Raw genomic sequence first — 21299 nt, forward strand, 5'->3', positions numbered from 1 at the left:
GAGTGAGGCTGAGAGACTTCAGAGAAGTGTGACTGGCCCAAGGTCACCCAGCAGCTGCATGTGGAGGAGCGGGGAAGCGAACCCGGTTCACCAGATTACGAGTCCACCACTCTGAACCACTACACCACACTGGCTCTCTAAGACCACTGACTCTCTAAGACGCCCCTGACCACAAGACGCACCTAGTTTAATATATTCTCTCCCTCTCTGCGCAGCACCTCTCCACGGCTTCAGGGATAGCCGTGCAGCCTGCATTCGCTCCCTAAGACGCACACACATTTCCCCTTACTTTTTAGGAGGGGAAAGTGCGTCTTATAGAGCGAAAAATACAGTAGGTCTACGTAAGGGAATGAGTTATGTTCCTATGTGTGCTAACTCTTGAGTTCCAAGCCTTAGGTAAAATACTAAAAAGCACCCTCCTGCCATATGCAATGAAGCCATTGGGACATTCTGAGCCCAACCTCCCTCCCATGGGTGTCCATCGCAGGGGGTGGGGAGAGGGATTTTCCTCCCCACCCTGCCCTAGATGAACCAGAATCCTAAAATTCCCAGCTTGCTTGCTTTTTTAAAAAATGCATAAGGCTGCATACACACTGTACCTTTAAAGCACGCTCAAAGCACATTCCCGCCCGCCCCCAAAGAATTCTGGGCCTTTGCAGGAAAGAAGGCACTTCTAATGTGTTTTAAAGAGTATCGTGCATACGCAGCCTAAGTTCCTAGCATTTGTAGAATCTCAGATAAAATGTACACACGCAATTCTTCTCATTTTTGTATGACAGAAACTAGCCTGCTCCCCACTTTTGGTGTTTTGCTTTGCCGCCACCCCACCCCATAAACCAGGCTTCCTCAAACTCGGCCCTTCAGATGTTTTGAGACTACAATTTCTGTCATCCCTGACCACTAGTCCTGCTAGCTAGGGATCATGGGAGTTGTAGGCCAAAAACATCTGTAGGGCCGAGTTTGAGGAAGTCTGCTAAACATTCCTATGGAAGCCCATGCATCTTCCTCTCCCCAAATCCTACACTTGTTCCCTGCCTTGCCTCAAGCCCTCTCTCTGCAGGCCTTTTCCCTGTCATCCTAATTCCTTTAGCTTGCTTACGTCAGGCACTCTCAGCCCAGATCTGCGCCATGCACACTTACAGTATAGTGGTACCTCGGGTTAAGTACTTAATTCGTTCTGGAGGTCTGTACTTAACCTGAAACTGTTCTTAACCTGAAGCACCACTTTAGCTAATGGGGCCTCCTGCTGCTCCCATGCCGCCGGAGCACAATTTCTGTTCTCATCCTGAAGCAAAGTTCTTAACCTGAAGCACTATTTCTGGGTTAGCGGAGTCTGTAACCTGAAGCGTATGTAACCCGAGGTACCACTGTACATGTAGACTCCTCCCAACAACTCTTGGGGAACTATCATTTCCCTCTCACGGGCCTGCCGTTCCCTTCACAAACTACAGTTCCCAGGATTCTTTTGGGCATTAAATCTACGCTGTGGGTCTGCCCTTAGAGCCGTTCGGCCTGCATCCTCATACTTCTTCCTCTCAAGCCATGTCCAGCATCGCTGCTACTAGCATTGCTTTCTAGCAGCGATGCTGAACGTGGCTCGAGAGGGGAAGAAACTTGCAGCAGGGGTGGCTGAAGCCAGCAACCAACCATACATCCCCTCTCAAATTAAATTGTGGGTGGGCATTCACTCAAAACAAGACCGTAGTCTCTTTGCCCTATGTTATATCTGCAGGATGGGGGTAAGAGCAGGCGAAGCTTTTCACAGCAGAGAAATAAAAAAATGGCGCCTGCAGATCAAACGGCCACACCTTTTAGAGCAGGCTTCCTCAAACTCGGCCCTTCAGATGTTTCGGCCTACAACTCCCATGATTTCTCCAGTAAAAATAGGGAAATACTAAGGAAAAGTGGGATATTCCGGGATAAAATCAGAAACTGGGACAGCTTCTGCATAAGAACTTCTAACAAGAGAGAGTCTTCCACCAGGCATAGGCAAACTCGGCACCCCAGATGTTTTTGGCCTACAACTCCCATGATCCCTAGCTAGCAGGACCAGTGGTCAGGGATGATGGGAACTGTAGTCTCAAAACATCTGGAGGGCCGAGTTTGAGGAAGCCTGTTTTAGAGGCTGCAGGGGCGAGTTCAGAAAGTTGGCGACCGTACGCTGCCTCTCAGTCCTGGGGGTTGAACGTACAGTCCTGCAATGCGACACAGCCATGGGCCTGTTTTCATCTCTCTCTTTCTCTTTCTCTCTCTCTCTCGATTTTACCTCTTGGTTGGCTTCCCCTTGATGTTACTGCTTGCATTCCCCAGCGAGCGGACTTGACCCTCTCCCGTTGTATCAATGTTGTCCGTGCTCCGGGCCTGTGCAGTCAAAATAAGGAAGGTATGGATAAATATTGACACTTCCGACACTTCTTCCCACAGCCAAAGCAACGCCAAAAAAAAAGAAACAAGTTCTCCGGGGATCACTCTTCAGGCTGGCCTGCTACAATTCCACCCTGCAGCTAAGTCAGGGATCGGTTGGCAGACAGATTTCACAGTATGTTCCGCAGATAATCGCAGGAACCTCCCGAGTTACAAAAGGATACAATGGCTGATCTCCCAGTACAATGCCGGTCCCTGACATTCTATACCAACAGCATCTTTAATAGATGCCATCCAGCTCTCTCCCTACATCGGCTGCCACATTATCTAGCTCAGCTTCCCGAGACACATTTTATTTTTTCAACCTCTCTTCAAGGAGTGTCTGCAATCCCCCCTCCCTTTTTTTAAAAAAAATTGCTGCTCGGTTTGCTAGCAATGCTTGTCATTTCACCACCACCGTCCAGATAACTGATTTAAAGAAGGAAGGAAAAGTAACGTCGTTAGACATAACATTAGCCCCCTCGTTGGATAGCTCAAAAGATATCATAGGACACCACTTGGAAGACTGAGAGACCTGCGATCACGTGACATTACGCATTTCAGATGCCGAAAAACCCAAAATAAAATAAAATAATCCAGAACGGGATTACGCACTTCAAAACACCGTAGCCAAACCTGTAAAAACCCACAGGTCTATATATAGGTGCAGTGCTGAAGCAAACCTCCCTGACTGTTCTTTTCATATAAATATATAAATATATATGTATATTTCAGTTTTTCAAAAATATTTTGACAAAAATACAATCTAATATTTTATAACAAATATGTACGGTATATTTTTACTTTTCATCACTCCTTTTGCGGTTTCTTATATTTATTTAAAAAATTGTAATGGTGCTTCTCCTTCATTACTCCAATTATCTTTCAGTGGTTTTGGGACTTCATTACTCCAATTATTAATTACTCCCTGGCTATTCTTTCGCATTAATTTTAACTGTTTGGTTTAAATTAATCCTACTAATGAGTTTATTTGTGTACAATAACATTTCATATAATCCACAAATCTCCCCCAGTCTTTGATTGTTCTCGTATATAAATAAGGTGAGCTTAGCTAGTCAAAGTCTGCTCGTCAGCCTTGGTGGGACAACTCAGGCCCCAAATATCTGAAAGACCACCTCCTTTCCTACAGACCCTCTTGCGTGCTAAGATTGGTGGCATAGCCTCCAGCATTTCTCCAGTGAAAATAGGGAAATACTAAGGAAAAGTGGGATATTCCGGGATAAAATCAGAAACCGGGACAGCTTCTGCATAAGAACTTCTAGCAAAGGAGAGTCTTCCACCAGGCATAGGCAAACTCGGCCCTCCAGATGTTTTGGGACTACAACTCCCTTCATCCCTAGCTAACAGGACCAGTGGTCAGGGATGATGGGAGTTGTAGTCCCAAAACATCTGGAGGGCCGAGTTTGCCTATGCCTGGACACTGTGAAACAGGTCCTTCCATCAAGAAGTTAGTGTTTACTCAAAATCCCGTTTCTTGTCATTTGAACCCACGTGTTAGAATCCTGCCTTCTAGAGCAGGGGTAGGGAACCCTTTTTCCCTGGCAGGCATGGTCTAGATATAAAAAGTGAGTGGAGGCCACCCGCCTGCCAATCACATGACATCACAATGACATCAGGCAACAAGCGTCTTTGGAGGCACGCTAGGCGTGCCATCGAGGAGTCTTGCTAAAGAGTCTAAAATGGAGGGGGTTCAATGCGAACCCCTCTGTGATCCAGAATAGCTCAGTCAGTGGAGCATGAGACTCTGAATCTCAGGGTTGTGGGTTCGAGTCCCACGTTGGGCAAAGGATTCCTGTATTACAGGGGGACTGGACTAGATAACTCTTGTGGCCGGTCCCTTCCAACTCTACGATTCCATGAAATGATCCTTTGGAGCAATGCCAGTACTGGCCTCACTCCTGATGCTGCGTCAGACGTCAGACATCAGACGGGGGGAGTGATCTTCCGGGAATGGCCTGGTGGGCCAAAGTTGGCCCATAAGACAGAGGCTCCCTACCCCTGCTGAAAATAAATTTTGTTTCCTTTATGTGACAGCCCTTCAAATATTTGAACATAATACAAACCACTGGATCGGGCTAGTGACCCATTTAGTCCAGGCATCCTGTTCTCACAGCAACCGCCCTGAGTGAAATCCTTAAGCAGGATCTGGGCACAATAACACTTTTCCTTCCTGTGGTTTCCATCCATTGGTATTCAGAACCTTTACTGCCTCTGACCATTCAGGGAGAGCATAGCTTTCATGGCTGGTAGCCACTGACAGTCTTATCTGCCACGTAGATGACTATCACATCACCCTTTCATCTTCTCCAGGCTAAACAACACACCCAACTCCTCCAACCTTTCATTTTAGGGCTTGGTCTCCAGGCTCCTCACCATCTCCCTTGCCCTCCTCTGGGCACTTTCGACTTTGTTGATTTTCTTCTTCAACTGCAGCGCCCAGAACACAGTGCTCCAAGGAAGGTTAGAGGACAATGGTCTCCCTGCTTCCCATGATCTGGACACAATATTTCTGCCAATGCAGTCTAGAACAGCTCAGAGCAACAAATCCACATCTCTTCCTCTCTCCCCCAGTCATGCGCTGTGAGACAAAAAGTTATGGGGTGTTGCCGTTGTGTCCGGTGTTCCCCTGCTCCATTTGGTCAGCCTCCTCAGCTAGCGGAGATGGGGGAACTGAAAATGATGATGTTTTGTTTAATTACGACACATTTCTAGGGGAGAGAAGATGCGAGGCTGGTGGTTTTGGAGACGGCCACATGGAAAAGTTCCAGTTTTGCACAAAGCCTGTTGTGATTCAGCCCAGGTGCCCTGCTCACAGCGATGAAAAGCACGGCAGTCAATGGAATAACACTCCTCTGCAGGAGCAAATTGAGTCATCCTCCATTTACTCAGTGCCAGGAGCAATTCAAAGAACTCATTTTGCCCTATCATGCTTTCAATGGCCTGGGACAAGCATAGCTCAAGGACCACCTTCCTTCAGCAGCACTGCCTGTTTACTCAGATCCTCAGCTGACTTGCCCCACCTTGGTAGGTCAAGCAGATGACAACCAAGAATAGGGCTTTCTTGGTGAAAATACCTCACCTCTGGAACACCCTCCTCAGAGATGTCAGTTACCTCTTACCGAGGGCTGTATCCAACTAAGATTTACTCAGAGGAGACTCATTAAAACTGATGGCTCAACGTTAACCATGTCCATTAATTTCATTGATTCTATTTTGAGTTATGACTATCATGGAATAAATCATTTCACTTTAATCCTTTAGTTAGGGTTGTTGAGGGTTTTTTGGCAAAGTTGTTGAGCTTCCTTTACAAAATCTTTTTTTTAAAAAAACCACAAGTTTTTCAGCTTTTTTATGAAATTCACCAAAATCCACACTGCCGACATGGGCTGCCATATCTCCAGATTTCCCCGGACTGAATACCAGCTATGTCTGGGAAATTCTGGACATATGGAAACTCTAGTTTAGGTATAAAAAGACTTGTATTTTTACAGGAATTTACCTGAATGAATTGATACTACAATTTTCTGCTAATTTCACTGTAGCTCTGTTTTGTTTGTGCTGTTTCTTGGCTGTAAATAAGAACACAGGAAGTTGCCTGATACAAAGTCAGACAGTTTTTCTCTCAATTCTCTATGGGCTGTTGCAGCCTTCTCCAACCTAGCACCCTCCTGATATTGTTACACTACATCTACCATCAGCCCCAGCAACCATGGCTGGCAGTCAAGTATGGGGCGGGTTGTAGTCCAAGAACAACTGGAAGGCACCACGTTGGGAAAGGCTGGTACAGGGACCACATTAGGACAATCACATATCAGGTAAATAAGATATTAATAAGACTGTGAATCGTACCTGCGGTCCATTAGCTCTTCCCTAACTTCAGCGAGCTAACAACCCAGAAAATGCATTCCAATCACAGCAGTTTTCCATTTTGTCAGAACTGGAAAACTATAGTGTCCCCCCTTGGGAACTAGTGAGAATGCAATTTTGAATCAAGATGGCGGACTGAACCTTTCAAAACTGCCCCGACATTTTCTTGTTTCTTTGTTATATTAGACAGATGGACGGACTAGCAGCCTTAGCCCTGGCATTGCTTGAGAATTCTACCTAAATACTTTCATCGCAGAGATCCAAAGCTCACTTCCGGTCCCTATAGATAGACTGACAATCAACACAGCTAACTAGGTATCACGCACCTTCCTGAGAAACTTTGCAGCTACTCAGAGGAAACATAGGAAGGTGAATTCAACCAGGGCAGGTTCTTTGCCCATCTAGTCTAGTTGTGCCTGCCCTTATAGGCAGTGGCTCTCCAGGGTCTGGGGCAGAGTCTGCTACCTGACCCTTTTAGCTGGAGATGCCAGCAGGGATCGCATCTGGGACCTTCCGAAAGCACAGCAGATGCTCTACCACTGAGCTATACAATGACAGCTCCCAAAAGCATCCCATTGTTCTGGACCAGACTGCAGCTCCCGAGCAACCCAAAGACACAGGTTGGTAGCAGGCACAAAGCTCAACCGCACACCGCAGCAGGATTGCGCAAGCAGTTGACCGGCAGCTGGGAGGCTGAGATCTACAGCTATTTTGTCACCACCAGGAATCCAACAGGCATCTGAGCTGCCCTTGTGACTTGTGGTGAGGAAATACCCGAGTGTGCACTGTGGAGGATGCTTTTGGCTGACGCATGCTACAACAGGAGGAAGACTGTTGTGCGCTGGGATGCATGATCAGCTGAGACGCTTTTTCCCTTTCCTCCACTCATACTCCTTGCCCCAGGACCCCCTCTACTTCTCTATTTCCTCTACCCTACAAAGATCTGCTGGGAAACTCCCTCTCTGATTAACCCTCAGCTGGAACATGGGAAGTTGCCTTGTATCAAGCCAGACCATGCACTCATCTGGCTCAATACTGTCTATGCTGACCGGTAGCACCAGCTGCTGTCCAGGATTTTGGGCAGGATGCCTTTCCAAGCCCTACCTGGAGATGCCAGGGATTGGACCCAAGACCTTCTTCATGCAAAGTGGATGCTCTGCCACTGAGCCATGCCCTCTTCTCGAAAAACTCTCCCTCCCAGGAATACTTATGAGTAGACCGCCATCAGCCCTTACAGAAAACCACAGGGTGGGCCATCCAAATGCAGGCATTATCTGCCATTGCTCCAGAAATCTTGAATGCCTTCCCTCTGCCATACGTGAAGCAGAATCCATCAGTTGATCTAGGTAAGGTAAAAAAGGTAAAGGACCCCTGGATGGTTAAGTCCAGTCAAGGCGACTATGGGGTTGTGGCACTCATCTCGCTTTCAGGCCGAGGGAGCCAGCGTTTGTCCACAGACAGCTTTCCGGGTCATGTGGTCAGCATGACTAAACCGCTTCTGGCACAACGGAACACCGTGACGGAAACCAGAGCGCATGAAAACGCAGTTTACCTTCCCACTGCAACGGTACCTATTTATCTACTTGCACTGGTGTGTTTTCAAATTGCTTGGTTGGCAGGACCTCGGACTGAGCAACCGGAGCTCACCCAGTCGCGGGGATTTGAACAGCCGACCTTCTGATCGGCAAGCCCAAGAGGCTCACTGGTTTAGACCACAGCACCACCTGCATCCCTAGTTGATCCAGACATTTTGTAAAGGCATATGACCCATGATGTGCACTGGTGGTGCAATGCTTGACCCTTTCCCCTGAATAGCAAGGACTTAAGAATATAAGAACAGCCTGCAGGAACAGGCCTGCAGTGGCTCAGCTACTTCAGCATCCTGCTCAGGCCAGTGGTCCATCTAGTTCAGCATCTTCACAATGGCCAACCAGATGCCTTTGGAAAGTCCACAGGCAGGACCTGAGAACAACAGCATTCTCCTCTCCTGTGATTTCCAGCAACTCGCATTCAGAAGCAAACTGCTTCCGGGTAGCCTTATAATCCTTCATAGAATCATAGAACTGTAGAGTTGGAAGGGACCCTGAGGATCAGGACTGCAATACCTCAAGGACCGCCTCTTTCCATATGAACCTACCCAGACTCTGAGATCATCTTCTGAGGCCCTTCTTCGTGTGCCTCCTCTTCGAGAGGTCTGGAGGGTGGCAACATGAGAATGGTCCTTCTCTGCAGTGGCTCCCCATATGCAGAATGCTCTCCCCAGGGAAGTTCACCTGGCACCTTCATTATACACCTTTAGGCGCCAGGCAAAAACGTTCCTTTTTAACCAGGCCTTTGATTGATCTGATTTACATCCTATGCCATTTTAAAAGGTTGTTCTTTTTTAGAGGGGGCGTGTTATTGGGTTGCTGTTTTTATTTTGACTATATAATTGTGGTTTTTAAGTTGATCTTTGTCTGTGAACCGCCCTGAGACCTCCGGGTATAGGGCAGTACAGTGGTACCTCAGGTTAAGTACTTAATTCGTTCCAGAGGTCCGTTCTTAACCTGAAACTGTTCTTAACCGGAAGCACCACTTTAGCTAATGGGGCCTCCTGCTGCCGTCGCACCGCTGGAGCACTATTTCTGTTCTCACCCTGAAGCAAAGTTCTTAACCCAAGGTACTATTTCTGGGTTAGCGGAGTCTGTAACCTGAAGTGTATGTAACCTGAAGCGTATGTAACCCGAGGTATCACTGTATATAAATTCAATAAATAATAATAATCCCCATCAAATCCAATCCACTAGACCAGGGGTCTGCAACCCGCGGCTCCGGAGCCGCATGTGGCTCTTTTACATCTTTGCTGCGGCTCTGGGGCGGATACTAGCGAGGGGAGGAGGCGCATTGTGCGCCCCGACACTCCTTACTGTGGCGGGCGCTGTACTGGCTGTGACATCGCATGGGGGCGGTGCGTGCGTTAGTCATGCACCGTCCTGACGTCACCTTCCCGCCCGCTGTCAGATCGTGGCTCCGGAGATATATTTGTTTTAAATGTCGCAATGGTTTTGCGGCTCCCAGTTGTTGTTTTTTCTTCGGAAACGGATCCAAGTGGCTCTTTTTGTCTTAAAGGTTGCAGACCCCTGCACTAGACTATGCAGCTGTCCCACACAGGGACTGAACCGGCAACCTTGTTGTTATCAGAACCATGCTCTAACCAACTGAGTTATCTTACCCAGGGCATGAATTTGTCTACTCCTCCTTTAAAGCTATCTGACTTGGTGGTCACGACTGCCCCTGGTATGAGCAAATTCCATAGTTTTACTATGAACTATGGGAAGAAGCGCTTTCTTTTATCTGTCCTGAATAGGTTCATATAACGCCATTAAGGATTGAGCTTTGTGTGGAAAGAATCTCTTGCCAGATTGAAACGCTCACACGCAACAGGAGGGCACGTTCACAGATTCCCATGGCAGAAGGGCTGCGTGGATGGCTTGCAACAGCTGATCATAGTAGAGAGTCTAGCACATGGCTGGTAGAATGCACACCCCCATGTAGACAATCATCATTAGCTCTGCACAATATGGGTAAGAATGCACCTTTCCAGCCCATCTCACTCAGTTCACCATTTCAAAGATTTTGATGCCACTTTCTGGGTCCACAAGGCAGACATCAGCACAACAAAACACAAATCATTAAAAAACAAAATCACAAAAATAAATAAATTAAGAGACAGAAGTAGTTGAAATAATGCAGAGCACTACCTATTTTAAAGCAGCTTGAAATAAAAAAAGGTTTTCTGAAAGCAGAAGAAGTATCAGTTAGGGCTAGGTTGATCTGTTTGGGGTTTCTCTTAAATTCTCATTTTTCCAGCCTTAAGTTCGCTTCTCATATTTCCACATCAGTTTGCAGGGTTGTTGTTTTTTAATTCTCATGAAAATTCATCAGCATTTTAGTAAGGATTTATTCTTCTTATTCTTCCTCTTCTACTACTACTACTATTGATTGAATTTATAAACCACCCTATAGGGGTCTCAGGGCAGTTCACGGAACAAGATCAACATAAAGAAAATCATGTAATTCTGCCTAATGCACACATTTTGCAAAGGAATTTCCCTAAAATAATGCACTTTGTATGCTATTTTTACTAATATAAGCATGTATATGCACACTTTACCCTAATGTTCACATTTCTGTAATTTTTTTGGTTGACAAGCTGCTTTGTAAAATTCAGAGGCATGTTGGTTTTGGAGGGCGGCTGTGTTTGGTTTGCATATTATTATCGGTATATTTTGCCAGTGAATCAATCTTATTCCCATCCCCGGTCTCCCAAGTAAGGGAGTTAGACAAATATGGGGCCACCACACCAAAAAAGTCTCATTTTCTCATCTGCCAGTCTAACATACCATGATGCATGGTTCTCAAGACCCATGAAGCTTCATATTAGTACAGGCAGTCATTAAATAACTTTCAAATACTCTTCCATACTTTGGCTTAATGTCAATAAGGCTATAAACCTGTGTCTCAGTTATACCACTTTAGTCTGCAGTGGAGGGAAGGGGCCTTATATGATGCCTACAAATAGAAAACTATCATTTAAGACAAGGTGGGTAACCTTAAACTACAATTCCCACTAGCACCAGCCACCATGAGGAGTGGTCAGGGAAGATGGGAGTTGTAGTCTGACACCTGGTAGGCTACAGGTTCAGGGGAAAGGATAATCTAGAATCCTTTCATTGGCACCTAGGATGCTTCCAAATGGGGGCTTTGGGTCATATAGATAAAACACAAGGATAATTATTCATATTGTAATGCGATGGTTGGGACGCGGGTGGTGCTGTGGGTTAAACCACAGAGCCTAGGACTTGCCGATCAGAAGGTTGGCAGTTCGAATGCCCGTGACGGGGTGAGCTCCCGTTACTCGGTCCCTGCTCCTGCCAACCTCGCAGTTCGAAAGCACGTCAAAGTGCAAGTAGATAAATAGGTACTGCTCCGGCGGGAAGGTAAACGTTGTTTCCGTGCACTGCTCTGGTTCTCCAGAAGCGGCTTAGTCATGCTGGCCACATGACCCGGAAGCTGTATGCCGGCTCCCTCGGCCAATAAAGCGAGATGAACGCTGCAACCCCAGAGTCGGTCACGACTCGACCTAATAGTCAGGGGTCCCTTTACCTTTAATGTGATGGTTGGGTGTGTTGTAAGATGCTTTGAATTTGTTTGATGGGGGGGGCAAGGTGGGCTTACATTTTTTAATCAATACAAAGAAAGAATTGAGGATTCCCTGTTTGTAGAATTTTAGTGCATTTTTGTACAGATGTCTGTATCTGGAGCGCCTCCTGCACACTTCAAAAAGTGTTCATTCCAATTTGTAGGAAAGGCTTGTGTTCCCGGTCAGATTTCAGTGTTATCTGGAAGCTAGGAACAAGAAGTCCCAATGCCTGACATGGAAAAGGAGTTGTTTCTGGGAGGCTCCCCCACTGAAATCCCACACTTGCCTGAGACATGGTGACTTCCCTTGACCCTCATCTGCCTTCCTCCCACAGCCCTGCATTAACAGCAACAGATCAAGAAAAGCTACCGCTGTCTCCAGGAAATCAAGCAGAAACCTCCTCCCAAGCTATTTTCCCCCTCTGGCGTGCGTTTCAGGGGAAGTACCTCTGACTTTGCTCTGCACTTAATACCAAAACTGGCCTATTCAGCAGTTTTCAAAAATCTTTCTGTATCTCAAACTCACAAGCAGGTTTTTTTTTTTGCCTCAGTGACAAGCCAAGGGGCTGACCCTACGCAAGCTGGTTTCTCCAGTTAAAAGGGAACGCAGGCTGGCAAATTTTGTTTAATTATTGCATCTATATCGCTTTTTTATTACACCTATTAATAGCAGGCAGGAACCTTCAGTGTTCTCTTTTTGGCACCTGCTTAAAACGTTTTTGTTTAGGCAAGCCTATCCAGACAGGTAGAAGTTATATCTGCTTTTATTTCTCTTGATGATGGTGGTGGTGATGATGATGATATTTATACCCCACGCATTTGGCGGCTTACAGTTTTTATAAAACATAATGAAACATCAAACATTACAAACCTCCCTAAACAGGGCTGCCTTCAGATGTCTTCTAAAAGTTGTGTAGTTCTTTATCTCCTTGACATCTGAAGGGAGGGCGTTCCACAGGGCGGGTGCCACTACCGAGAAGGCCCTCTGCCCGGTTCCCTGTAACTTAGCTTCTCACAGTGAGGGAACCGCCAAAAGGCCCTCAGAGCTGGACCTCAGTGTCCGGGCTGAAAGATAGGGCTGGAGATGCTCCTTCAGGTATACTGGGCCAAGGCTGTTTAACTATCTTTTGGATATTTTTAAATACCTGTTTCTAACCACTTTAATCAACAATTTTAATGTTTTATTTCATGCTTTCGCAAGCTGCTTAGAGGTTTTCTTACAATCAAGTGGTATATGGATTTTGTTTAACAATAAATATCATAAGAGGAGTAGGTGGGGCCTAGCTGGCTTGCTGGAACAAAAACGGAGCACTCCCCACTGCAACATTTTGTTGCTGGTGCCTCTTGTAGTGCCATTCGTGAACTGGCCTCCAGAGTCACTTACGGACTCATTGCTAAAACCATGTTTATGAAAGACAATCTTACTCAGCTACGAGTGATCACCGAAGAAGAAGAAGACCACTGTTAAGATACATCAATGCTACTAAGAAACAAGAGATTTGGCACAGATGTAACCCAAGGTCCCCTGATAACTAGAAAATGCCAGAAACTACTAGATGACATATAAATCATTAGGGGACAATCAAACAATAGGACTGAGAAGGGAGGAATTTGTGCATCTTTCTTTCAAAATGGGTGACATAATGCCTGCCCTGAAATGGTTACAGCAAGTCCACACTAGCTACAAAGCTGGAATTTTTCATGCAGATGGCCCAAGGCATCCTGATCTCTAGAAAAGTGGGGAATAGTTTATTATTTGCGCATTTCTCTTGCAAAACAGGGGACAAGAGAAAGAAAACAATCAGCAGTCCCTTTCACATTACTGGAAAGCCTGACTCTGGTACACATTGCAACCAAAGACACCGATTTCTGCAAAAGCAGAGATAAACTTTGACACTCAAGACTCCTGACGTAGAATTGCGTTAACAGAGGCCCTTAACAGAGGCCCGAAGATAGGAGCAAAACCACACACAGTGTGAGGTTCTGCTTTTCTTTCACACTTTCCCATCAGTCTTGACTTTGGAAAGCTTGCAGAATTCAAGCTATATGTTCCAGCGGCCAAGCTAGCAAGTCAGCACTGACCTCTTCTCAGCATCTCCAGCTTGTGGACCACACAGAGCAGATCAACACCATATATTTAAAGCACATTTGGTGCACATTTAAAACACTTCACTTATCCCCCACCCAGAATCCTGGGAGCTATAGTTTCATCCTCACAGAGCTACAATACTCAGGATCCTTAGCAGACAGTTCCTGGGATTCTTTGGGGAAAGTCATGAGCTTTAAATGTTTCTTAAATGTATGGTATGAATCTGTGGCCCCTGGCGGTCCAGAAACAAGAGAAGCAGGGAAGTAAAATGTGAGCACCCACCTCTGTGGCGCCAACCCAGAGATGACCTCCACTTCATTAATGGGATGTTAGCTACATTTGGACTGAACTGTGATGTGAATTTTAAACCATGTCTTTTCATCTGCCCTTAATTGTTTTTGAATGATCGTTCTTAATTACGTCGCAATCCGCACCCGGAATTGTGTAATGAAGGGCAGGCAATATATAATTGCAAAGCACACTTGTTGTTATTTATTTAATTTCTAACCCGCCCTTCCTCCCAAGGGAGCCCAGGGCAACAAACAGCCAAGCAATTAAAAGTAAAATAAATAAAAAACTTATGAAATATTTAAAACCTCTAAAAACAGTTACATATCCCCACAGCTAAGCCTTTCAAGGTTGCCAGGAACAGCATATTTCAGCTATCCGATGCTTGGGTGAACAGGAATGTCTTTAAATTCCTCCTGAATGAGGGAGACAGACCCACCGCACCAGAGAAGGCATCCATAGATGGGGCACACCACCAAGAAGGCCCTCTCATGAGTCAATGCCAACTGGCCAGGAGCCGGTGGCAGTGGCAGGGCCACCAAAAGCATCTGTTCTACTGATCGTATAGCTCAAAATAAATGCAAACAATTGCATTCAACACATAGCTATACTAGCTACCACATACAACTCAAGCAAACCTTCCTTCCCTCTCCTGGCCACCCTGCACCCACTTTCCCTCTTGCTGCCTTTGTCTACCCCACCTAGCAGAAAAGACACCAAGGTGTACACACATTTGCATTTTTCTCTTTGCACATATGCAACATGGGTTTGTTTCGTTGCGGCTGTTCATGGAGCAAATGTGGAAACATGATTTGTTTTCATTTTGTTTTTACAACTTCCTATTTATCAATCCATCAATAAAAATCCTACGTCTTACTAAAGGGATTAAGGGGAAAGTGAAGCCAAGGGAGTGGGGGGGGGGGAGGTAAGCTGGCAGAACCTGGAGGGAATGGTAATGTCAAGCCTTGCATAAAAACACTGGCTATTCCTCAACTCGAAGCAGAGATGGGGAACTTGTGGCCCTGCGGTCGCTATTGAACTCCAGCTCCCATCAGCCCCAGCTGATGTCCAGGAATGGCGGGAGTTGTAATCCAACAGCACCTGAAAGCTTACAGGTTCCCCATGCCCAACTTAAAGGAATCTGGCTCAGAGCATTTGAAGGCAATCTGGGAGAAAAAGACTGTCGCTCACGGGTGCATGTACACTCAACCCTACTTTCGCCTCCAGCAAAACAGGTTCTGCAGGGTTCTGCATCATTTCAAAACCCTGCAAGACCTGTTTGACCACAGAGAGACAGCATGGGAAGCCAAGCCTCTCTGTAGACAGTTCCAATTCCTTTTAAGCACAGGAAAGCACCATCCATCTCCACTGAATGCCTCTGTTAGTCTGGTGCAAAACTGCTTGGAGCTGTAACAGACAGACACCACAAAGACACTGGTAAGTGGAACAGAGGTGATTTTTGTTTTTCGGGATTTCTTTCAGAATTGAGCGGATCAAGACTCTGTATATCAGTGTCCGTCCGTCCCCCACTGTGCCTACCAATGAGCCAGTCTGTTAATGGTGCTTCTGGTCAACCTTTATCACAGGGAATTCTTTCCCACTGTCCAGAAAGACAATGGCAGAAAGTAGCTGCTCCAACACACTGTAAATTGTGGACAGCATCATAGATCCCTCTCCAGGCTACAGTAGCCAGTGCTCCTAATCACCTAATTCTAGTCTTAATTGCCTGCTTCCTGACATTGGCTTTTCACCTTTTGTTTCTGGGGTTTTGCTGCAAATTCAGCTGCCGGGGCCTAGCAACGCTACTGCTGCTGCACTCCCAACAGTTGATGTTGAGTGAAGCAGAGAACAGCCTCCTAATTATTTGGGGGAAGTTGTGGAGTGCATCTGTGTGTGTGTGTGATGTTCTAATTACAATGGATGAGGCACAACTCCTAATGATGGGGAGAAAGTGGTGGCGACGCGTGGGGGGGGGGAGAGTGGGTCGGCTGTCTTGGTGAATTATTGCGGTTGCTCTCTAGGGCAGAGGAATCTTCCCCCTTGCGCCACGGCGCTGATGGGTTGGCAGGGGGCATCCAAAGCGCTCCCTTGACCTAGATCTCCCCGAGTTTCAGGACTTGAGGGAGGGACGGGTTCCCACTCCCCCCCAAAAAAAAAAAATGCCACGGGAGGGGGGGTGAGGCGGAGAGGAAGTTATCGGAAGAAAAATAAGGGGTTTTCATCTGACTTTTCCCCGTTCTGCATTTTGCTGAAATCTGATGGGGCGGGGGGGGGGGAATTTCACCTCTCTTTCCACCCCGCCCCGGCGAGGAGAGTGACGGGGCGCGGTGGTGTGTTCCTAGGGGCGCCCGATGTGGGTTTCGATGGTAACAGGTGCATGCCGCGCGAGAGGCAGAGAAGGCGCCCCCTAAGCCCGCCCTACATCTCCTCTCCCCCCCCCCCACCTACCACCCCAGCCAGAGAGAGAGAAAGGCGCCTTCACTTACCACCATGGCGCCGCGATCCTGATGTGCCCCGGCGGCGGCAGCCCGGGCCAGTCCCGGGCCGAGCCGAGACAATAGGGGAGGGAGCAGCGCGGCCGCCCGACGCCGCCAGCCGATCCTCTCCGGCCCGGCCCCTCGGATGCGCGTCCGTCCTCCTGCCCGTCTCCGGCTGGGGAGCGCCAGCCAGCTAGCGAGGCGATCGGGCGGGCGAGCAGAGCAGAGCAGCGGCGGGGCGGGGAGCGCAGGCGGGCGGGGGCGGGATCAGGCTCGGAGAAAGACGGGGAGGAGGAGGAGGGGGCGGCAGGGAAGGGGGGGCGATCGACGGCTTGCAACAAAAGGGGCGCAAGGAAACGAGGTAGGGGGTGCAGGCGCGGGATCCGACAGGCGACCCCCCCACACACACGTTGCCCTTCCTCGTTTTGAACCCCGCCACCCACCCGCTCTTATTTATTTTTTTTCGCCGTGCGATCGCACCGAAGGGGGTTAAAAAACAACAACCCTGAAACAAAAGGGGCAGCTGGAAGGGACGGCACAAAGGGGCTTCTGTTAGCCTGGCCGGCCGCTCTCCAACCCCCCCTCAAAAGAGCTGAGCATAGATGGGAGGCGCCCCAACGTTTTCCCCACCTCAGCCATTTATTATATAGGCAGTCCCCATCTTTCTTTCAAAAGGAGAGAATACATATACTGTATATATAGCTGAGGTTGGCGGGGGGGAGGGGGGACGGGGCACAGTTCTGCCTCGCCCTAATTCAGATCTGCCCCTCGGGAATGGTAAATAGGACCCAGGCGTCCTAGGAGTTCCCTCTCTCCCTCGCTCTTTTCCCATTTGTTAAATAAATAAATAAAAACCCATGCAAATGAGACACCTCCCTTTCTAACCGCTTGGAGCCAAGTTATAAAAAGGGCCTCGTGCTGTTGTTCCCCGCAAGGAAATCACCTTTCTGGAGGTAGGCCTTTCTCTGAATTATGTCCTCCTGCTCTCTCTCTCTCTCTCTCTCTCTCTCTCTCTCTCTCACACACACGCATGCATTTACACGCACCCTTCAAATTTGCTGGATTGCTACTACAAAGTAGTATGTGCATGTGAAAGCTTGCTCTGTAGGAATGCAGGCATAGACTGGGGATCCTTGTATTCTGCTCTTGCCCCCTCCCCACCCTTTACAGGGACAGGCTGATGGAGTTGGGCTGTGACGGACAGAGATACCTGGTGATTCAGGCGTTCCTTGCCGCTTTGTGTGGATTTTGAAGGAGGAACTGGGAACTAGGCCTCATGAGCTCCCCTTGTGATATATCTCCGCGAAATATCATCACCAGAGTCCAAAGGAGAACCACCGCTGCCAGTACTTAAAAGCCTTGTTTAATATGCACCGACTGAATGGCTTATGCCTTTATGTAATTGGGTGGTACAAAAAAATAGGGGGGAGGTGTGATCCTACCTCACAAATGCGACAAAGGAAGGTATGGCACAGTGGGACTCCGTTACATAACGACAAGTGACATTCTTATTAATAGACACTGTCACCGCTGCCTCATCTCTCACCAGCCCTCCCAGGTAGACAACATGGAGGTCAGACCAGGCGATTGCTGACATCGCAACAAGTCCAGACAGGGTGCCCTGGGGGAGCTGCATTCATCAGTCCACCCCGGCGGATGGCTCAGATGTATGGGTACAAGACACACACAGAGATAATCCCAACCCCTCAGAACCTGCTCGCATAAAGACCTCATGCTTCCATGCAAGGTCATCTGGTGGGTTAGTAAATTGGCTCCATGACGCATCACAAGCTGGATAGGTTTTGGAGAACTCATAAGGTTGAGAACATAAAGGAGAGCTCTGCTGGATCAGACTGATCCAGCCAGCATCCTGAGTCACATGGTGGCCAGTAAAAAGACGACTCTGGAAAGACAAGACAAGAGATAAGTGTAATAGCCTCTCCCATAGTTCCTCAGCAACCAGTAATTCAGCAGCTTATCTCCTCTGAATCTGGTACCATAAAGTCATCATGACGAGTTGCCACTGATAGCATCGTCCTTTATGAATTTGTCCAGTCCCCCTGTAAAGCCACCTAATTCAGTCTACCATACAGACATCCTGCTTTACTAGATAGAAGCCCTATGTCAAGGGCCATATTGCTGAAAAACTCATATTGCTCCGGAATAGAGATACAGAATACCTGTAAAACATGTCACATTAATCTTGAAGGACGCAGTCCCAAATTAAAAACTGGATCTGCATTATAAATGCCAGTTTAACCCACATTACATTTGACCCTCGCAACATCCCTGTCACATCTACATCCTTCAGAATGTGCCAGAAACCTAAAGGAATTTCACGTGGGAAGATTGCGCAAGAGTCGTTTTGATGCAAACACAGACCATTAGCTACATGAGTAATATCTTACGGTCAAGGCATTTGCAGGCAAGAATGAGTTGCCATCTCTGCTCCTGCCAGCTACAGACAGGAAGCCTAGGTCTCCAAAGGTCACCGTCCAAATCCCACTCACTGAACAAAAATTCAGAAAAACCAATAGAACTTTAGAAGTTCAGTGACGAAGTTGTTGCCCTAAAAATGGGCCAATATTCAGCTAATAATACTAATAATAATTTATTATTTATACCCTACCCATCTGGCTGGGTTTCCCCAGCCACTCTGGGCGGCTTCCAACAGAATATTAAAATACAAGAGATGAGGACAGGACGACTGAGGGAGCAATGTGACAAAGTGGTTCGAAACAACAAAAAGTACCTTGTTCTTTGCCAGACACAGCCATCTCGATGCCTGGCACTACCTAGGCTATCACAGCTGTGCCCATTCAACACCCACCCATCCCAGCTAGCTCCCACACTGTCCTGCACTGCTATAATTCATGTGGCCTCTCCAGATGGACATCCAGTCAGTCACAGTTCAAGTTAACTCACAAGTCAACCTGCGATGGCTTCATGCAGAACATGGGTGAAGGTCAGAAATCAAAGGATAAGGATTGAGAGGACAGAGGATTGACAGATATATTTAGAGTTGCTAAAAACTTTTGGACATTGGGATGCAGAAAGGGGAGGTATGGGGAAGTCTGAGAAACACGGTTTATGAAAAAAAGGTTATGAAATTATACGTGTTTGTATGTCTTTTTATATGTTTGTATTGTCTTAAAAATTTTTGTAAAACCAATAAAAAATTTTATATATAAAAAAAAAGAAATCAAAGGATAAGGGAGCATTCAGGTTTCTTGATTTGCTGATTGTGGCCACATATTGGCACTTAGCTGCCGTGAGAATAGGGATATAATAATAATAATAATAATTTATACCCCGCCCATTTGGCTGGGTTTCCCCAGCCACTCTGGGAGGCTTCCAACAAAATATTTAAAATATTATAAAATGGGATGAGATGCCAGCATCAGTTCAAGAGTGTGTGTGTATAGGTAAGTGTCCCTCAAGGGGACAGATGGACACGCCCATAAATAGATCATGTAAGTGGACTCAGGAAGGGGGAAAGAAGTGACCAAATAAAGACAGAATTTTCAAATGTCTGTATGTTCGAGATGATGAGGAAGTCGTAGCACAGAGGTACAGCATCTGCTTTCCAAACAGAAAGCCCCAGGTTCAACTTCCAGCATCTGCAAGTAAGGCTGGGAAAGAACCCTGCCTGAAACCCTGGAGAGACAGTCAAGTGTAGCAAACACTGAGGAATATGAATGAATGGTCTAACTCAATAGAAGGCAGTGACAGGAGCGAGCCAGCAGTAAATCACACAGAACACGTTGGAGTTAACTCTTTTATTAGCAAAAACAGGATCTGCACAGGTGTGCCAGGCCTAATGAGCCCAGCAATTAATCTCTGGCAGGTCTTGTCCCCATGAAGCGGTTGCGAAGACTGAAGGTCCCTGCCTCCCCACAGCTGCCTAAGTCCCCTCCTCTCCAGTTTTCCCCAAGCAATCTGAGACTGTGCCTGTGTGAAGTTAACTTCTCTGCACTTTTCATGCCTCTCCTGGTTCTGGGAGACTGGGGAGAGGGCAGTTTGTCACAGCAGGAAGGGGAGACACCCGTGCCTCTTCACCAGCCAGACTCATCTCTGCCTCTGGGCCTCCCTTCTCTCCTACATCAGCTTCTGCCTGTAATTCTGGACTTCGCTGTGCCATAGACTTTCCCCGCTCACTAAGCTGTGTTACCTCTTCAACTTCCAACACCACCTCCTCCCAGTCTTCTCCCTCTTCTCCATCTAACCACTCATCGTCATCCCACCCCTAATTCCCTGGCTCTGAGCCTTCTTCCATTGGGGGTAACTCCAACATATTCCTCTACAGCCAATCTGTCTGTGACATCCAGCTACCTTTGTTTGGCCCAGTTGCTTTGCAAGACAATGGGGCACACTCCTGTCTGTGTGTGTGTGTGTGTGTGTGTGTGTGTGTGTGTATTTCATACAGAACAAAAATGTAGTAGAGTGCCACATTCCTAGCTTGCCCATTTGCCCCACTCAAGAGTATTCCATTTATTCTCTCTCGTTTGAAGCCCAACTTAGAAAATAAATAATCTTCTGCAGGGATACTCCTGTGTTCAGTTCCCTTTCTCCGCCCATAGCCAGACATCACAACCTAAAGAGCCCAAGGGTTGCAAATCAAAAAACCTTTTCCATTCTCTCATGCTGGAAGGGGGGGGGGCGTTTACACCAATATTTAAACCAATTGGCAGCAGTTTCAGGACTGACAAAAAGAAGTACTTAGTGCAAAACTCGTAATTCACTTATGGAATTCCTTACCTCCAAAATGTGGTCATGACCACAAGCTTAGATCACTTTTTTAAAGGCTTAGACAAGGAGAACACTGCCAATGGATATTAGCCACAATAGCTAAATGGAAGCTGTTGTGTACTGAATACCAGATGCTGGGATCAAAGGGGGAACAGGCCATCATGGTTGGCAACGTAATACTGCACTAAATGAGCTTTCAGTCTCACCCATAATGCTCCCTGTTA

General features: G+C 47.1%; 1 protein-coding gene across 2 annotated transcripts in view; it reads right to left on the reverse strand.

Moving 5' to 3' along the window:
* Nucleotides 1-16535, reverse strand: part of ARHGAP33 (Rho GTPase activating protein 33) — a 48582-nt gene extending 32047 nt beyond the window's left edge. For both annotated transcript variants that reach the window (XM_081203509.1, XM_081203508.1), the window contains exons 1-2: nt 16336-16535; nt 2267-2361 (exon numbers count right to left, since the gene is read on the reverse strand). In XM_081203509.1, coding sequence (XP_081059635.1) covers nt 2267-2361; nt 16336-16341 — 101 coding nt within the window. In that variant the 5' untranslated portion in view covers nt 16342-16535. The remainder of the gene's footprint in view (nt 1-2266; nt 2362-16335) is intronic.
* Nucleotides 16536-21299: the final 4764 nt, after the last annotated feature.

This window comes from Podarcis bocagei, assembly GCF_964188305.1.
Source record: "Podarcis bocagei genome assembly, chromosome: 7".
Taxonomy (NCBI): domain Eukaryota; kingdom Metazoa; phylum Chordata; class Lepidosauria; order Squamata; family Lacertidae; genus Podarcis; species Podarcis bocagei.